Below are 20,286 nucleotides of genomic sequence, written 5' to 3' on the forward strand. Positions count from 1 at the left end.
TGGGCACTATCGTTTTCAGTCAACCCAAGGAACATGGAGTAAGGTCCTCTTTGTCAGGCAGGATTCCAGATCAATTAAAACCAGTCTCAGCCCTCCAGGACCTCAGCCCTTATTGGTAGACAATTGCAACGTAGTGTAATTGCCATCTTGGAGCAGCACTTAGCGTGTTATGTGTGTTTAGAAGATGAGGGGAAAGAAGAGCGAAGGGGCCTAGGGAAGCCGTCCAGGAGGAGGTGATGTTCGAGCAGTCTTGAGAACCAAGCAAGAGTAAGACTGAGAAATGGAAGTTTCAGATAAGGTCTGCAGTTTAGTTGCAAGTATTGTATCGATGTTAATTCTCCGGTTTTGATCACTGTGCTCTAGTTATATAAGATGATAACAAGGGAACATGGGTAAGGAGTTTACAAGGACTTTTATACTATTTTTGCAACTTTTCTGTAAGCCTAAAATTAATTCAAAAGGAAAAGTATTTAAAAAGAAAAAGAAATGGAAGTTTCAGCCCAAAGGATCAGCACATAACAAGGTGAGAAAGAATGGACAACATGTGGGAGGAACTCTGGAAACTATAATCAGTACAGCTTGTCTGGAGCCTAGGGAACGTGCAGAGGAAACACTGTGAGATGAGGCTGAAGACACAAACAGAGGTCAGGTACCAGAGGGCTTTGCAGACCGTGTTAATGTGTTTAGATTTTTATCCTTGGGATAATAGAGAACTATAAAGAATTTTATGATCAGATTGATAAGGCCTAAATTAGAATAGTAAGGATGTAGAGAAATGGATATGTGGTTATTAGGTCACCAGGGCCTGATGACTGGACGAATATGAAAGGAAAATAAGAGGAAGGATTAAAAACTGATGCTTAGTTTATAGAAGTCAAACACAGGCAAAACTAAACTACAGGATTGAGAGCCAGGACAGTGATTTCCCTTGGAAAAGCGTTGACTGGAAGAGGACAGAGTGGGGCTCTTGATGTGAGTGCTGGTTCATGACTGTGTTCACCTTGTGAAATTCATCAAGCTGTGTACTTAGGAAATATGTACTTTTCTCTATGTATGTTCTGGTTACTATGCTGTGTAACAAACCATCCCAAACTTAATAGTGTAAAAAAATGGCCATTTTTTTTTGCTCACAGATTCTGGGAATTTGAACAAGACATGGCAGGAATGGCTTGTCTCTGTTCCCTGATGTCTGGGGGACCTCATCTAGAAAGTTCAAACGTGTGGCGAGTGACTTGAGGCTGGTGGCTGGAATCATCTGGAGGCTTCTTCACTCACATGTCTGATGCTTGAGCTGGGCCTGTCAAACAAAGTACAGACACCTGACTCTTCCTGTGGCTTGGGCTTCTCACAAAGTGGCAGCTAGGTTCCAAGAGGGAGCATCCTGAGAGGGAGCTTCCAGACAGTGAGTGTTCAAAGAAAACCAAAAGGAAGCTGCATGGACTTTTATGATCTGGTCTCAGAAGTCACACAACATCATTCCTGCTATACTCTATTGACTGAACAGCCACAAGGAAGGAGCATCAAAGAATTTGTGACTATTTTTGAAAACTGCCACAATGTTATACAATAGTAATAATAATAAATACTGGTGCTAGGTATTTTGGCTGATAAGCCAGAGATAGGGATTATAAGAGAAAGAGCAGATGGGGGAAGATAATGAGCTCAATTATGGAGCCAATGGGCTGAAGGTGACTGTGGAATGTCCGAGTGGGGACATCCAGACAGCAATTAGTGGTATAGGTAGGTCTGGAGCTCAAAGAGAGTTCTTGGGAGACGTTAGATGCAAAAGGAGATCCTGTGGGTGACCAAGATTGACCAGAGAGAGTTGGGAGGATGCAAAGAGAGGAAGGCCTAGGACAGAGTCCAAAGAAACACCAAAACAGGAAGGGTGGACACAGGGGCTTATGAAAGAGACTGAGAAGAAATAAGCAGAAAACCAAGATATTATGGTATCAATAGAAGCCATGGGGAAAGAGGATTTCAAAAAAATAAAATAAAATGTTGGAAACTATAGATGTTCCTTCCAAGAAACTCTCTGAAAACACAAATCTAGCCGTATCGCTTAACTGTGCAAAACATTTCATGAGTTCTTCATTGCCTTTAGATAAAATCCTAGCTGTATAACATGACTGACAAAGCTCTCCCTGAGCTGTCCTCTGTCCACCATTCAGCCTCATCTTTTACCACTAGCCTCTCAGGTTCACTACAAAAACCAAGTGATGTTCTCCCAGTCACCCATGCTTTTTGAAATCTCTATGCCTTTGCATACTCTATACACTTTGCCTGAGTGCTCTTCACTCTTCCATCTTATACTTGACTAACTCCTATTCATCCTACAGAACCCAGTCTCAATTAGGACACTTTCTATGTACTGTAATAACCCTCTGTGTACCCACCTAATGGAGTACCCATCAGACTGATGTGTAATTGCCTATCTACCTGACTCTTCCCCCCTACCAGACTGTGAGTTTCTGGAGGGCAAGGAATGTGCTTCATTCGTCTTTTATCCCCAATACTTAGCACAATATTGGCCTGGCACATAGCAGGTGTTCTGGTTATGACTTGTTGACTGAGAAAGATGATAGTAGTGAAAGGGACATCAAGTTGAGGGAGAATTTTTAGGATTTTTTGTTTGTTCTGGTATGGGAGGTTTAAGCATGTTCACAGAAAGGGAAAACTGAAAGAGGTTGAGGATGTAGAAAGCACATGAAATAACGGGTGAGATCAGGCATGAGAGGTAACAAGAAGGGAATGAGGGCAAAAATGCCACAGGATGGCCCCCATCACACTCATCCAGCAGGAAGGATAGGGTGCAGGTAATGGAAACAGAGCTCATATCTGATGTGACAGGCATTCTTTGTCCCTGGAGACTAGTTCAGCACCTGACACAAATGAGCCATTCAGTGAATAGTTGTTCAATGAATAAAAAATGAGGTGCAAGCAGGGGACTTGCACAGGGTAAAACAGAATGAATTTCTGAGCCTACACTGACACACAGGTCTCCTGGCTAGAGGGCCCCTGTGTAGTTCAACTTTGAGGAAGGCGGAGGGAGACGAGGCGTAGCCTTAACGTCTGAGGCATGAAACTCCACCATCTCCAGGGACCCCATTAGAGATGTTTAGTTGGGCAGGTGTAAGCCCAGGCCCTAGGAGAGGGGGCGGAGCGCTGGAGCCACACTGCCTCCACTCTGCAGTAGCGGCTGGCCCTGGTTGTGTTGCTAAGAGCTTTAGAAGCCAAAGATGGAGGAATCGCACCTGGAGACCAAGGGCAGCTTGGCACTACCCCCACCTCCTGAAGCCACCTGCAGGCAGAGGCCCTGGGTATCTTACACCCAGGGACCAGGCCACAGAACCATGAGCCAGGACAGCAAAGTGAAGACGACAGAGTCCAGCAGTTCTGCCCCACCCAAGGCCAGGTGAGAGATCCTGGTCCCCTGTGTAAGATCTGTCTGCCTCACCAGATGGAGCCTGATCCTTCTTTGCTGCTTCCGGTCACAACCACAGCACTGAACGGTGAATAAGTGAAGCACAACTTCCCCTCTTGCCCAACAGGAAGTTGCTGCCTGTCCTGGACCCATCTGGGGATTACTACTACTGGTGGCTGAACACTATGGTCTTCCCAGTAATGTATAACCTCATCATCGTCGTGTGCAGGTTTGGCACTATGGGAAGGGCCTTAAGCAGAGACCAGGGCTAAAGAGTGAGGCCCAGGAGAGGGGCGGGTCCCTTGCACGGGCTGGTGTAGGGGCGGCGTCTATACGAGAGCCCAGCACTTAATGCTCAGCGGCTGCGGGAGAACACCTAACACACGGAGGGCGCCCTTAAGCCAGTCCTTTCTGTCCCTGCCACGCAGAGCCTGCTTCCCCGACTTGCAGCACTATTATCTGGTGGCCTGGTTAGTACTGGACTGCACGAGTGACCTGCTCTACCTACTGGACATCGTGGTGCGCTTCCACACTGGTCAGTGAGTCTCAGGACTGACTTTTTTTCCATGTTCCCTTCCTAAAGAGAGCCTCTTAGTAACAAGAAAGTGACCCCCTCCCTGACAGCACTTTCACATGCCTCTATGTTTACGGTATCCCTGGGCTCACCCCAGAAACCCTGGAGCAGGGTTAAGCCGGCCCCCACCCTGTCCCCGGTAACTGTCTCCCTGGCCTGCCCTGGCCTGCCCACCCTCAACCTCGTTTCTGGAGCAGGCAGATGCCCTGACTCCACCCTATATCTGACACCACCCACGACGGCCCCCACTTCCCCCACCAGGATTCTTGGAACAAGGCATACTGGTGGTGGACAGGGTAGGATCTCGAGTCGCTACGTTCGCACCTGGAGCTTCTTCCTGGACCTGGCTTCCCTGTTACCCACGGAAGTGGCCTATGTGAGTCTGGGTCCACACACGCCCACGCTGAGGCTGAACCGCTTTCTGCGGGTGCCCCGCCTCTCTGAGGCCTTTGACCGCATGGAGACCTGCACAGTTCACCCGAATGCCTTCCGCATCGCCAAGCTGATGCTTTACGTTTTTGCTGTCATCCATTGGAACAGCTGCCTATACTTTGCCCTGTCCCGGTACCTGGGCTTCGGGAGTGACGCCTGGGTGTACCCCGACCCCGCGCAGCCTGGCTTTGAGCAGCTGTGGCGCCAGTACCTCTATAGCTTTCACTTCTCCACGCTGATCCTGACCACCGTGGGCGATACGCCGCTGCCAGACCGGGAGGAGGAGTACCTCTTCGTGGTGGGAGACTTCCTACTGGCCGTCATGGGTTTCGCCACCATCATGGGTAGCATGAGCTCTGTCATCTACAACATGAACACTGCAGATGCAGCCTTCTACCCAGACCACGCCCTGGTGAAGAAATACATGAAGCTGCATCACGTCAACCGCAGGCTGCAGCGGCGAGTCATGGACTGGTGAGGATGCTGGAGTTCCAGACCAGGACAGGGAGAGGTGTACTGGATAGAGTCTGAGGAAGGTGGCTGGGTTCTTACTGCCTGGTGGGTCAGGCAGGGCATTCAGGATGTGGCTCATTGGAGGGTTCACTGGGTGGGACTTGGAAAAGGATTTCCTCCACTAATTGGATATGGACTTAGGGCGAGGGGTTGGGTAAAAGATTGACAGGGAGAGGAATTCATACACAAGGAAGGATAACCCAGAACCCAGGGAATGGGAACTGCCACCACCTGGTAGGACTCAGAAGGTCCCGGAAGAGGTAAGAGGGAAAAGCAATACTCCTCAGGGGATGGCCAACAACAAGATGGTTGACTATGTCGTGGAGTCCATACTGTAGGCTGAACAAAGGGAAGTGTCACCAAGTTGGGGACCTAGAGCAGAGGATCACTAAAGAAGATGGGGCTTGGTGACTGAAGTAGATATCAGTGATATGGTACAAGACATCACTGAATGGTGGGTGAGTAGAGCCTGACAAGAGCTAAAGGGTATCCTAGTCACTGTTCACTGGTGGAGGCTTCCAGGCCCTGGGTGAGGGAGAAGCTGTCAAAACGTATCTCTGACCAGCAGGTAGTGCATTAAAGATGTTTATCAACCAACTGTCAAGTATTCCCGTGACCCCTGTGAGAACTCGGTGTGGTTGGGTTCTTGGCCGAGGCCGAGCTGAGAGCCCTGATGGAAGACGTAGAGGGAGGCATGTAGCGGGCTGGTGAGGACTGATTATGGACCTTGCCCCCAGGTACCAGCACCTGCAGATCAACAAGAAGATGACCAATGAGGTAGCCATCTTACAGCACTTGCCTGAGCGGTTGAGGGCAGAAGTGGCCGTGTCTGTACACCTGCCTACTCTGAGCCGGGTGCGGATCTTCCAGAACTGTGAGGCCGGCCTGCTGGAGGAGCTGGTGCTGAAGCTGCAGCCCCAGACCTACTCACCAGGCAAATACGTCTGCCGCAAGGGGGACACTGGCCGAGAGATGTACATCATCCAAGAGGGTCAGCCGGCTGTGGTAGCCGATGATGGTGTCACTCGGTATGCTGTGCCTGGTGCAGGGCTCTACTGTGGGGAGATCAGCATCATCAACATCAAAGGAGGGCACGCCATCATTGGTTCCGGAGACAGGGCTAGGGGAGGGGAATGGGGACAGCAGAACCCCATGCTGAGACCAGATGGTACTTCAGAGCCTACAGATTAAGGACACCTGGCCCTTGCCTGAGCCACTAGAGGGCTCAAGAGAGAAGCAGGACAAGGAGGGTCTGTTCCCTGAGAAGAGGCTGTGCCAAGGTCAATGAGCAGCGTGGGTCCTTGGAAGAGAGAGCAGACCTGCTCTGTGGATAGCCACCCAAGGCACCAACAGATCCATGGAAAATGCAGAGATAATAACAATCAATAATAATAATAATAATGGTTAATATTTGTTGCCTGCTTACTACATGCCTTGTTCAAAGTTCTCCACATGTACCAACGCATCAAATTCTCACAGCAGCTCTATAAAGTAGGTACTATTATCCCCATTTTAAAGGTAAGGAAATCAGAGCACGGAGAGTTTGGGGAACTTGTCCGAGGTCACACAGGTAATAAGTATACACTCCTGGGAACAGTACAAGAAACAAATATCTCATAGCCAAGTGGAAAGGAAGGTAGAAGGAAGGAATTCCTATTTATTGCATCAGCTCCAGTCCAGGCCAGGTACTGCACACTGGCTCATTTGTTCCTCCTATCAGCCTGTGCAGTAGGAGTTGTTATACCTAATCATGGGTAAAGACACTGAGGCCACAGGAGATGGGAAAGACTGAAAAGGGCGTGAGAGCACTGGATGTGCTCTCAGTCTGGGGATCCCACTCTCCAGTTGTCCTAAATGCCTCACATCTTCCTCCAAGGACCCCCTCAAGACCCACATCTTGTATGTAGTTGGCCACTGTTTACCTGACTTTGGACAAGTCACTTCCCTCTTTTAGGCCTCAGTTTCCTCACCTACCCAAGAGGGATGATATTAAAAACCCAAAGAGTTATTTGGGAGGATTAAATGAGCTACGAGTGAGGCACCCAGTGCAATGCCTGGCACATAGCAAGAGTTCAACAAACGGTAGTTCCCTTGTCCCTTCTAAGGTCCTTCTACCTCTGAGACGTTGCAGCATTCAGACGAACCTATCTTCCCACCCACCACCCACCACCATCTTTCTAAAATGCAAATGACACCATACAGTTCTCCTGCTTGAAATATTTCAATAGTTTCTCACTGTCCTCAACACAAGGTCTGGACTCCTTGCCAGGGCTACGAGGCCAGCATGACCCGGCTCTCTCCATCTCTCCTCACACCCTGAACTTCAGCCTCCCTGGACTGCTTCCTGTATTCTGTAACCACCTGACTCTTTCCTAAGTCCATCCCTCTGCTCGCCTAGCTGCCCTCCCCACCCCCTCCCCTAGTTACCTCCTACTCAGTCCAGGCTTAAGTTCCTCCAGGCTTCCCTAAATTCTCTGCCTTACAGCTTGTCAGGGGCTCTTTGCCTATCTTCCCACAGTACCAGATGCACATCTACTCTGCATTGGCTTTACTGTTACGTAACTATCCCCTTAAATGTCTAAGTCCTCTAGACTGTGAACTCTTGGAGGCAGGTCACTGATACCCACCCAGCACAGGGCCCAGTCCCTACCCAGTACTCTACTGGATGAGAGAATTAATGAGGCAGGAAGAGAGGCTTGGAAGCACAAATGTGCAAGTGGGGGTCCTGGTTCCAGAGGGAGATGCCCTCTCACGCCCACCCTGACTAACCTCCCACATGTCTGCCCGTGGCCACAGGGAACATGTCTGGGAACCGCCCTACAGCCAACATCAAGAGTCTAGGTTATTCGGATCTGTTCTGCCTGAGCAAGGAGGACCTGCAGGAAGTGCTGAGCGAGTATCCACAGGCCCAGGCCGTCATGGAGGAAAAGGGCCGTGAGATCCTGCTCACAATGAACAAGTTGGACGTAAATGCCGAGGCAGCTGAGACCGCCCTACAGGAGGCCACGGAGGCCCAGCTGCGAGGCCTCGACCAGCAACTCGATGATCTGCAGACCAGGTTCGCACGACTCCTGGCTGAGCTGGAGTCCAGGGCACTCAAGATCGCCTATCGCATCGAGCGGCAGGAGTGGCAGACTCAGGAGTGGCCAATGCCTGAGGAACTGGCCGAGGCCGACCATGAGGGCGAACCTGGGGAGGAAACGTCCAAGGATGGAGAGGGCAGAGCTGGCCAGGAGGGACCCCCAAGCCCAGAGGGACCCCATGGCTATTCCCCAGACCCCCACCACCGGTTGAATCCAGAGTTGTAGGAAAGCCTGCCTGCAGAAACTCTGCCATCCAGTCTGCTAGGTTACAGAGATGGGAGTGAACTGGGTATGTAGATGCGCCACCTAGAGATGCAGGAGTATAGCACACATTTACCCCCTGCTCACGCAGTACACACACACACACACACGCACGCACACACACACGCACGCACGCACGCACACACACCTATGTGCATATATCCACACTGGCCGTGAGACGGTGAAATCCATATAAAATGCTCTGGAGTTCCCCTTCTCAGAGCACACATGCTTTCTCACATAGATACGTCTTATACCCACATCATATGTGCACATTCAGTCACACACCTCATAAACACGCATATACTGAGAATCACACATCAGTACACACAGATGCCTTCCACAGGTTTGCACACACTTGTGAACACACAAAAGTACTCCCATAACCCTCTCGTTCCAAGATATCTTTTAAATGCCCCTCCATATGGGAGGTTCACAAGTGTACCCTGCAAGTAGCACTTCAATAAATATCTGCTTCCTCACTAAGCATTTATGGGGCTGATGGGAAACATCAAAGCCAATGTGGTCCAGGATGAATTCTGTCTGAATTCTCGGTTACAGGGGAAAGGGGCACAGGCTGTGTAGAGTTGTTGGGTTGGATTCAAAGAGGCGGGAGTACCTGATGAATCAAGAAGCACTGAGCCGGGCTTCCCTGGTGGCGCAGTGGTTGAGAGTCCGCCTGCCCATGCAGGGGACGTGGGTTCGTGCCCTGGTCTGGGAAGATCCCACATGCCGCGGAGCGGCTAGGCCCGTGAGCCATGGCCGCTGAGCCTGCGCGTCCGGAGCCTGTGCTCCGCAACGGGAGAGGCCACAACAGTGAGAGGCCCACGTACCGCAAAAAAAAAAAAAAAAAATGTGCACACGTTTTCATAGACACATTCACATATACACACTGACCATTGCATCTCACAGCAGAGTTTGTGTCCTCAACCTCATGAGCTCTGAAGGGTTTGATCTAGCTTAGTAAGCCAGAGGAAATACCTCTGCTCCTTTTTCCTTCCTTTGGTTCAGCCCTGGAACCTGAGGCCAGGGCTACCTTGCTCTCGGGACTGATTCCAAGGGGAGAGTATTTCCCAGAACTACTCAGCTGGCCCCGTCCTACCATGCTGGTTCTCAGAGCTGGCCTTTGTCCTGTCAGAAACCCAGCCCTCCTCCTCTATACATTCCAAGATATAGGGTGGAGAATAGAGACTAGGTGGAGTGGAATATCATGACTGGGGACAACAGGAGATGAGTGTTTGGGGAGTTTTGGAGAAACTTTTACATACTTAGAAGAAGGTCTGCAGGTTTGGGGCGGAAAAGTGTCATAGGGTCTGTGGAGCAGAGTCAGGTGTCATCTCTGAATCAGGTTCACCCTTGCCACAACTCTAGCTCCTCCAGGGCCTGGCAAGTCTTTGGGTGTGGGCTGTGCCAGGTGGTATTTTAAAATGTGCCTGGAATTGAATTTATCAATATCAAACTGATAAATTTATATTACACTGATGAGTGATGACACACTCAGAGATCAATGCCATTGAAAGAAGAATTGATTACTTACAGTCCTCAACAGGAGGGGGCACACTGTGCCATGCAGGGCCACATGGGGAAGCACCAGCGTTGGTCAGGAGGCAGAAGCAACAAGAAGAAAACATGGGTAAAAGAGCCTTTATTTCTATACCGGTAGCAAGTTTTTAGGTGGGGACATCCCCTATTAGGTAGGAAGCAAAAAACAGTTTGGGGTCTTGTGGTTGAAGTGTTTGCAATATGATTTTCAGGCATCCATGAAAGATCACAGGGGAGATGTAAACAACTCTGGCCTTTAATTTTCTCATGATTTCAAGATGTTGAATCATCAGTTACAAAATATCAAGAATGATTATTACAGGTAGTACAAAAGAATGTAGGGTAGGGCCCCCAGTGTTGTGAGGGCAGGATGTGTCCGGAGCATCTGCTAATGTGTTGTCATGGAGACATTCCCCAGAGCTGTTGGGGCCCTCTAAGCTGACCAACCTTTTAGATATGATGCAGGACTCAGATATGAAGGACCTGAAACACAACTTTTTCAAACAGCCATAGAAACTGAGGCTGTGGCTGGAGCCAGGGTGTCAAGAGAGATTATGAGGGTCATTGCACATTGAGTCTTTTTTTTTTTTCTTTTGCGGTACACGGGCCTCTCGCCGCTGTGGCCCCTCCCACTGCGGAGCACAGGCTCCGGACGCGTAGGCCCAGCGGCCATGGATCACGGGCCCAGCCGCTCCGCGGCACGTGGGATCCTCCCGGACCGGGGCACGAACCCGCGTCCCCAGCCTCGGCAGGCAGACTCTCAACCACTGCGCCACCAGGGAAGCCCCACATTAAGTCATTTTAAAATGTGTGGTTATTTTTTGATAGCCTCCTCACAAATTATGAGATCCATCAGATTGTCACTGTCTGTCTTGATTATCACTCTATCCTCAGAGCCAAAACTGTGCCTGGCATATGGTAGGTACCTAAATATATATTTGGCAACCAAAGAGATGGGAGTCGAAGCAGGTAAAGGCCCAACATTGGAGGAAGACGAGTGTCAATTTCTCAAGAGGTTTTCCTACCATCTCTACCTTCAAATCATGTTGACATAGAATGGGTAGGTATGTAATGAAGGCCTTTTTAGTGGTTCCTGATGGATTTGGGGTGCTGAGAATAAGCTTTTCATTGATAAGGTGCACACCTGTCCCAAGAGAAGGCTCTCTTAGAACAGGTGGCCGTGCCACCCCATAGAATCCTGGTCTACAGCACAAGGAGGGTAATAACTGGCCATCTTGCCAGCTGCAGAAACAAAATTCTTCTGTAGTCAGCTGTGCATCTTGCTCTGCCTCTGCTTTTCTAGGATGAGGGGATCAAATTCCTCCTGGTAGAGCCACCACACCACAGGACATCTTGAATATCAGCAATACCGTGCTGGGGTCCTCTAGTTGTGGAGAGACTTCTGTGTGGAAGACAGTGTTTTGACAACTTGGGATCAAGCTGCATAGAGTTGAGTCAGGATGGGCAGAAGGGAACACAATTTTAAGTTCCTGGAATCACAACAACAAAACAACAACAAAAATAATCTTTTAGCCCAAAGAATATTATTTACTGTGTGTCAATTGCTAGGCTACGTACTTATATATGTGGCAAGAAACTTCACTGAGATATTCATTTGGGTTTTGTTCATTTTATCCCTCCTCTCATCATAAGAAAGTACCTAAATCTCTGTATCCCCTTGACTTAAAGCTTTTTGAATTGCAGCATCAAAAATAGAAATTTCCAAAATGGGAAAAGAATTTGAAAAAGAATAGATACATGAATATGTATAACTGAATCACTTTCCTGTACACCTGAAACTAATACAGCATTGTTAATCTACTATACTCCAATATAAAATAAAAAGTTAAAAGCATATATAAATTTTCAGAAACTCTCTGCCCTACCTTTTGTTTGTGAAAATCAGAGCTCCGAGGTTTTCACAAAAAATTCACCTAGGAGTGAATTGTGCCCGATTGTCTGCGAGGACTGAGAATTGAGGAAGCGGAAGCTTATGGACTTCTGAGGAAGGAGATTCCCCAAGACTAAGAAAAGGAATGGGATGCTTCAGCATTTTATTAGTTTTCTTATGCTGCTGTAACATATTGCCCTTAAATTTAAGAGCTTTAAACAGCACCCATTTATTATCTCACAGTTCTGGAGAAGTAACACCAGAGGGCAAAGACAATGGAAGTAAAAATTCTACCTATCACAGGGTTTCTGGGAAGGAAAGCAGCCTGGACCCCACTTTCACCGCAGGCCCAGAAGAATTGAGTCTTTGGAAACTGGAGAAAGATCACCTTGCCCCAGCTCACACTGGAGCCTCAGAGCGGCACCCTTAGGGGGAGCACAGGCTTGAGCGAGGTGTATACCTTCATAACCAACATGGTCTGACTGCCAGAGGCCCTCCCCCTCTGCAGCTATTCTGTCCAAAATAAAAACCCCAGAGACTTTTATAAGACCCTAAATTTGGAGGAAGAGAGAATGGAAAGAAAGTCACAAAACACAAGTGAGATTAAATCTTCTGTAAGGTAGGTGGTTAAACACTTAGATGAGAATTGTCTGATTTAGGGAATCAAGGAAATGTCCAACTTTTTAACACACTGTTATGGAATCACTTATAACTGCTCTATATAAATTATCTCATTTGGAAATTTAAATTAGCAATATTAGGAAATTTAGATGATTTTATGCTCATTTTTCCAAATCAGGAAACGAGCCCATGGAGCAACTAAAAATATTACATATGATTTATTGTAAAGCTGTTTTATGCCAGGTCCTGGGCTAAGTGCATTGTCTCAATTCATCTTTACAACTATGAGAAAGATGTTCTTATTTTCCCATTTTGAAATGAGGAAACCAAGGCTCTGGGAGATTAGATAACTTGCCCAGTATCTCAGGGCCCCTAAGTCACATGGAAAGAAACCGAGGTCTGTCTTACTGTTTCTTTTAGGGAGATAAGTAAAGGGACTACCTCAGCTTGAGGTCAAGACCAGGCAAGCTCCTTCTTTTCTTGAGAATGTCTGTTGCAAGCTGTGATGGTGATAACAAGTAGTAACTAGAGGAGAAGGAGCCAGTGGTGCAGAGCAGAACCTGTGAATCACCAGCAAGCCCGCCCAGTGTGCTGAAGTGTGATCTCAGGGCTACTGCCAAAGGCAAGGGACCACCCACTGCTCTGGAGAAGACCTGCCAATTGCAGCTCTCTGCCCGCACACATGCAGCTGTGGGAGGAGGGCAGGTGTTGGGGAGTCACCGCCAGATTCCTACAGGGGTGTCAGAACTGTTCAAGGGCCCTCCTGCTGAGAGCCCAGCTGCTTCTGGCTTACCTCTTCTCCCTCCCGCAGGATCTAGGGCCTCACCCACTTCCCTCCTTGGGTCACTAACCTCAGGACACCTTGGCCTGGCTGAGATTTGAGATGTACACTCCTCCTCAGTGTTCCCAGTTAGCTATTCCCCCCACAGAAGCTTCTCTGGCCCTTGTACTTCACCTTTTCCTTTCTGACAGTTTGGCTGCTAGCCCCAAAGAGAGATGGAAATAAAGTATCAAGCTTGGGAGGAAATCCTATTCATAGCGAGACAGGCCATCCAGCCCGGGGAAGATCTGGCGCAGACACTAGGAGCCAGGAACAGGAGGCAAGGTTGGTGGATTCTAGCTTGGGGCTGAAGCTAGGGTTTGGCTTGACGCCTGGATCAGAAATGGATGGTCAAACTGGACTGGAGCTGGGATCAGGGCATGGCCCAAGTCAGGTCAGGTATTAGGCTGGCCTAAAAGCACAACAGATAAGAAAGAGTTTGGAGCCAATCATGTGCTTGTAGGCCAGTCAGAGTCAGAGATTTTAGTTCCGAAACATTGCTTACTGGCTGGGGGACTCTTCACCTCCTACAAAATCGTTCAAGGTTGTTGAAAGCAGTACTTGGGGAATTAAAATGTAAATGAGATAAGAAATGTAAACTGTCTACCAGTGTCTGACAGATAGCAAATGCTTAATAATGAATAATAGCTATGACCATTACTCCTATCCCTCTAGCAGCTTATTATGCCTTTGAGGACCCTGAGGAGCCAGGTTGTGGCCCCCTGCTTGGCCCTGGGCCTTGGGGCTGTGCTGGCAATGCCAGGTCTGGCCAGCAGAGGGCGCAGGGCTCTCCTTTCCTCCCTTCCTTCCAGCTCCCTCCCGGGCATTAGGATTGCGTTGCCTTGCAAAGCTGAGAGAATTCCCCAGGGAGAAATGGAATCTTAGAGACAGAATCGGGCTCTCGACTGGGTTATGAAAAAACTTATTCAGATGTCTTAACAAAAACTAAAATGCAGCAGTGGTGATGCTGAGAGACATTAGCTGTGCCAAATCAGAGCCCAAGGCACCTGGTGGGATCTACACTTATGGAATGGCTGGGATCATTCAAGACTCCCCTACCCGGGAGCTTGAAAACTCCTGTGCTTTTCACGCAGAATGCATGGGCCCTCTCTGTGTCTGGCATTGCCTTTCCGGTTTCGGTACCTTGGCCTGTTGCCCTCAGCCTTGCCCTTCACCAGTAGGTTTCACAGGGCCCCAGAGGCTCAAATGTATTCCTGGAAGCCCTCTATCCATCTGACTTCCTGGGTGAGCCTTCCTATGGCCATTTTAGTCCTCAAGTGAGGCCCTGACCTGGGGGATCCAGGTCTGTCTTGGCCTACCTGTGAGAGCCACATCTGAAGCCAAATGCAACCCTCCAGCGGGAGCCAGCCCCCAGTGTATGCTCTGCTCTCCCCAGCATAAGGCCAGCCTCTGGAGGGCTGCTCCTGCCCCTGGTTTCTTTCCTCTGGCCAGCATCTCTGCCTGCTCTGGCTCCAGGTGGTGTGTCTTCTCAGCCCATTCCCTCTTTGTTGAATTATGCCAAGAGAAGGGGCTTCTGCGTGGGCAGGGAGTGCGTGGGCAGGAGCTCAGCACAGAAGAATATCTGCACATCACAGAAATGCCCAGAAAAGAAGGCCTTGAACGGGGAGGGGAAGAGGCAACCTGATCAGCCACAGGGGGAGGGGCTGAGCCAGTGGGCAAGCTGGCACCCCAAGGACTAAATGACTGGTTCCCCTCCCAGCACTGGATCCCAGCTGCATGTGTGTCTGGGCCAGGGGTGTGGAGACAGAGCATGTTCAGGACCCTCACATCACCGTGTGTGAGCACTGGGTTTCCCAAGGAAAGTGCTGATGTTCTGTGGACCTGCAAGCTAGCTGGAAATAGGTCCTACCTTATAAAGCAGGTTATGTGGCTGTGCATTCGGCACTATGTGCTCCTGTCTTTCGTTCTTTCCCTTGCACATTTACTGACATGTTGTTTAAACATTCCCCTCTTATCTCAATTGTGATATGGAATATTGAAAGAAGGATCATGTGCCCACCTTGGGCAGTAGCGTGGGTGACTGAGACTTCCCCAAGGCAAAGGTAGATTGTTCTAAGCCACAAGAGTCGAGCGAGGTGGGCCAGCACCCCCTGCAAGACACACACACACACACACACACACACACACAAGCACCAAAAACCAAAAAACTGACAACATTGACAGGTCAAGGCCTGAGTCAGAAAGGCAGCTTCCCTGAGGACTGAACCTGGCCCTACTTCAGGACCTCATGCACTTGCTTCCTTGACCTCTTAGGTTTCTGACTTGTTCTGGAACAAGGGTCCAAGTCTCTGTCCTCTGGCATTGACTTTGCATTCCCCTCCTTGCTCTCATCTAAAATTCCCCTGTTTCCTGGCCCTAAGCAATCCCATTCTCCCCAAGTGTTGGCTTAACTCTCGCATGGATGGAATTTCCTGATTTTGAGAAATGAGCTTTGACCCTCTTAGCAGTGTGTTTTCATCCCTCCTCCTCCCTCCTCTGATCATGATATGTCCTCTTTCCCCACTGTATCCATGACTTGGCTGTTTTTCCTCTTTACAAACCATCTTCTTGAAACAGTTTATACCCACCGTCTCCTGGACCTCACCTCCCATCACCCAACTGCACTTAGTTCAAGGGGAGAATGTGAGCAGGGTACGCGGATGATGAACAATACGGAAAGCACCATGAAACACTAAACAACTCAAGCTTCCTTGAGCATAAAGAAAAGTTAGAAATGAGAGTAGTGTGGGGAGTGGTTTGAGAAAATGTTGGAGAAAAGGACAGACACCAGGTCCTTGAAATATAGACAAGCAAAACGGCAATTACAAGACACATAATTGTAAGAATTACTGTAATGAGAGATACAGGTGTTACAGAAGTACATGGGTTAAGAGGCACCTAACCCAGATGTGTGGGGCTAAGGAAAGCTTCTCAGAGGAGTTTCGTCCTCTGTAACTCCTTTCCCAACATCAGCAAACTGCTATGTCCTCAACTTTGAACACCCTCTCAACTCCCGTGTTAACTAAAACCAGCCATCCCCCAAGGATAATATATCCTTCACAGAAAGGGGTGGCTTCTCATCCTCTCATAATCCATGTACACAGATTTGGGGATCCTCTGCCCTCAGCAATGCTGCTTCTTTACTCTCAATAGACCTCTGCTCTTTGACACTCGTGTGTTCATTGTGCTACCCTCTTCCCTTCCTTATTGCTGATGACTCCCAACCTTCTAAAGCCTACTTATTACTCATCTAAACTTTGTCACCTACCTCATAGATCTGTCTTCTCCACGTCCAGCTGAGATTTTGTGGCCCATCATTTCACGCTTGTCCCTTTGTTTTCCATCCCACCCATCTGGTAAAATCTCAACTTAGGAGGAACTGAACCATCAACATTCTCCATGCTTGCATCCAACTGTCTGGGCTCTGCTGGAGAAACTGATACCACTAGACATTCACGGTCACCAACTCTTAAGTGGGTCCTCAACACTTTCCTAATTATCTTACTACATTCCTCAGATGTCCACTTTCCCTTTCCCATTATATACAGTTTTCTTAAACCATCTTGACTCCTAAAATTTCAGTCCTATACACATACACACATACATATACATACCACTCACTGTAAACAGATCTCCAATTTCATAGAGAAACCAGAAACTATAAAAAAATAGCTCTCCACCAAATCTAACACCTACTGTCTTAAGCTACAGATCAAGTTGTTATGATAAAAGAGAGAAAAAAAATTATAGAGCCTTAAGACTGTAGTTTCTTTCCTTTTCATACAAGAGAACCAGAAGTGGCAAAATGACTTGAGCATGTAGGAGACCCAGGCCCTTTCCATCTTGTCACTCTGCCATCCCTAGTGTGTGAGGGATGCACACTTCACTGCATGACTGAAAGTGGCTTATCCACATCCACAGTCAACCTGCAAGAAAAGTCAACGAGGAAGAGAGAGTTCACTCTTTTCCTTTAAGAACTTGATCTGGAAGCTGCACTTATGACTTCCATCCACAACCACTGTCTAGAATGAAGTCATTAAGCCACACTTAGCTGCAAAAAAAAGTCTAGGAAATATACTTGTTATCTGGTTGCCATGACATTTTCATCTATATACTTGTTATCTGGTTGCCATGACGTTTTCATCTATAATTATTCTCTTCTACTAACTTCTTACAATTGAATCTGTACTCCCATCAAAAGCTAGAACCCTCCACACATGCACTGGGTTCCATACTTCCCTACCTTTTCTCAGGAACCTTGCATTAGTGTCTCTCTCTCGTATCTTCAGTCTTTTCTACACATTGCAGTAATTCCATCTGCCCCTAAAAATATTCTACTTCTTCCATCTTAAAATCTTGCATTCCACATCCCCCTCTAGTTACTACCCTCTTTCCTTTCCTTAATAACTGTTCTTCAAAAAGACTTGTCTAACCAAGGGGGGAAAGTGAGGAGGGGCGGTGCTGTGATGAATTGAGAGATTGGGATTGACATATATACACTAATATGTATAAAATGGATAACTAATAAGAACCTGCTATATAAAAAAGTAAATTAAATAAAAAATTTTTTTAAATCCTTGTCTAAAGTCACTTGCTCCACTTTCTCCCGTGACATTCAGCGTTCAGTACATCTGATCTGTCTTCTGTCTCTAGGACCTCAGCAAAATGGCTCTTTCTGTGGCCAAGGACCTCCAGGTCCCTGAATTCAGAGAACATTTCTCATCCTTGTTTTCTTCGTGCAGGAGCAGTATTTGATTCCATTCAGCATGTCTTTTGCTTTCATGATGCCTTGCTCCCTTTGTTCTCCTTTCACCCCTCTATATGCTCCTTCTTGGTCTCTTTTACAGACTGGTCTTTCTCTATCCAGCCTTTAAATAATGGTCTTTTCCAGACTTCTGACCTGGTTCCTCATTTCTCCTTATTCAGCATACTCTCATTAATTCTATGGTTTACGTTACTTCCTATACAAGTTGCTTATTCAGCTCCCTACTGGAATTCCTGCTTAGATGTCTAATAGGCATCTGAAACTTTACTTATCCAAAATGGACCAGATTCCCTGGTGGGAGCTGCTGTCTTATAGCTACTATTTTCTCTATGAAGTGGGAGGCCGTGTTACTTGTTGTGACTGAAGGATGGTATGTGTGTGTGTGTGTGTGTGTGTGTGTTTGTACATATGGGCTGTCAACAGGGTAAGAGACGAAATAAGAGATTTTATAAGTCAAGAAAATTTGAAACAAATATATTTTGTAAAATGAGAAAAAGAAGGTGACCAGAGAAACAATAAAACTTACACTGGGAAGCAGCATACTAGGAGCACCCGAATTCTGACTTCCCAAATCCCTGGCTTTGAATTGTGGCTTTTTTCACCTAGTAGCTTTGTGGCTTGGGGCAAGTTATTAAAACTCTCTCTGAGCCAGTTTTTTCATTTAAAATAGTGATCAATAATCTTGTGCCCAAATTTGTAGTTCTTTGTGAGGATTAAAGATAATATGCTTGGAACATAGTAGGTGATTATCACACAGTTCCTATGCAGTTCCCAGTTGGTCCCATTCCTTAAGTTGCTCTCCAAACCAGCTGCCACTACAATATTTCCAAGTCTTTCTAAATTTTAACGAATTTCCAATGCCCTCACTTCTTCCTTGCACGGCTTGCAAGGGTCTGCATTTGCTACCTCCTGAGATGAGAGGTGTGTTATTTTCTATTTCTATGGTAACAAATTATCATGAATTTGGTAGCTTAAAAACATCCACTTATTAGCTCACAGGTAGTATGGCTGGGTTCTTTGCTCAGGGAGGATATCACCAAGCAGAAGTCAGGATGCTAGCCAGACTAAGTTCTCTTCTGGAAGCTCTGGGTGAAAATCTGCTTTCAGGTTCATTCTTGTGATTAGGAGGATCCAATTCCTGTGGTTGTAGGACTGTGGTCCCTAGTTTCTTGCTAGCTGTCAGCCAGAGATGTCTCTCAGCTAGAGGCCACTCTCAGGTATTTGTTCTATGCCCCCCTCCATCCTCAAGCCAACCACAGCCACCCCCATTCCTTGCCTCATGGCCCCCTCCATCTTCAAGCCAGCTACAGTGTATCAAATCTTGTTCCTCAAATCTCTTTGACTTCCCCTTCTGCTGCCAACCCGAGAAAATTCGTGGCTTTTAAAGGATTCATATGATTTAGTTAGGACTAGTTGGATAATCTCTGTATCTTGAGGTCAACTGATTAGCATCATTAATTACATCCACAAAATCCCTTTTGCCATGTACCATAATCTTAGGAGTAGAGTCTCATCACATTCACAGGTTCCACCCACACCTGAGGGAAGGAGACCATACAAGAGTGAGAGTCATTAGGGATCATCTTGTGATTCTGCCTACCCAGGAGGGAAAGCCAGGAGAAACACCCCTGAGAAATGCTGAGACCTTGAGCTGAGATCAGAAGGATGAGTAGGAGTTAATTAAATAAGGAAGGAAAACTTCCAGAGAGAATGCCCAGAAACCATGTAACTAGAGGATATACATCCAAAAACTGGACTAAAGGAAGGCCAGTGTCTTCAGTGGAGAGACCAAGAACAACAGTGACTCAAAACAAGGTGGTTAGAGAGATCAGTAGGAGTCAGGACATGCAGGCTTCATAGACTCTGTTAAAACGCTTTTTCTATCCCCAAAGCAAAGGTCAGAAGAGTGGCATAATCGGATCTGTATTCTAAATGTATCACTCTGGCTATAAGGTGGAGGGTGGATGTAAGGAGGCATCAGTAAAATGTGGACCACTTAGGAGGCTGGGAGAGTAGTACAAGAAACAGTGGGGCAACGTCAGTGGAGCAGTAGCTAAAATCAACAGCACTTCATGATGGATTGAACACGGGAGGGAGCCTGTTATGTTCCCCAGGAAGCAGACTCTAAGACAGAGATTACTGTGGAGGATGTTTACTAAGGAGTGCTCTCAGAGTCAACACCTGTATAAGAGAGAGGATGAAAGTGGGATTGGGCAAAGGGAGAAGCTGAGCAGCCCAACGACCTCAGTCAACCCTATGAGCAGCTGTGAACATCTTTCAGAGTTGTCCTCTGTCGGGGTGAGGGAGCTGAACCTTCATACCTCTCTGCTGATCAGTCATTGTATGCAGGATGCCCCAGA

The 20,286-nt window shown here is 47.6% G+C and overlaps 1 protein-coding gene across 1 annotated transcript; it reads left to right on the forward strand.

Annotated features, from left to right (window-relative positions):
• Positions 1–3,353: 3,353 nt before the first annotated feature.
• Positions 3,354–8,251, forward strand: CNGA4 (cyclic nucleotide gated channel subunit alpha 4). Its single transcript, XM_060019673.1, is given in 7 exon segments — positions 3,354–3,415; positions 3,552–3,653; positions 3,853–3,959; positions 4,260–4,292; positions 4,295–4,904; positions 5,681–6,048; positions 7,740–8,251. Coding segments are annotated over 7 exon segments (1,794 nt in total).
• The last annotated feature ends 12,035 nt before the right edge of the window (positions 8,252–20,286 follow it).

The sequence above is a fragment of the Delphinus delphis genome, chromosome 8 (assembly GCF_949987515.2).
Source record: "Delphinus delphis chromosome 8, mDelDel1.2, whole genome shotgun sequence".
In the NCBI taxonomy this organism is placed as follows: domain Eukaryota; kingdom Metazoa; phylum Chordata; class Mammalia; order Artiodactyla; family Delphinidae; genus Delphinus; species Delphinus delphis.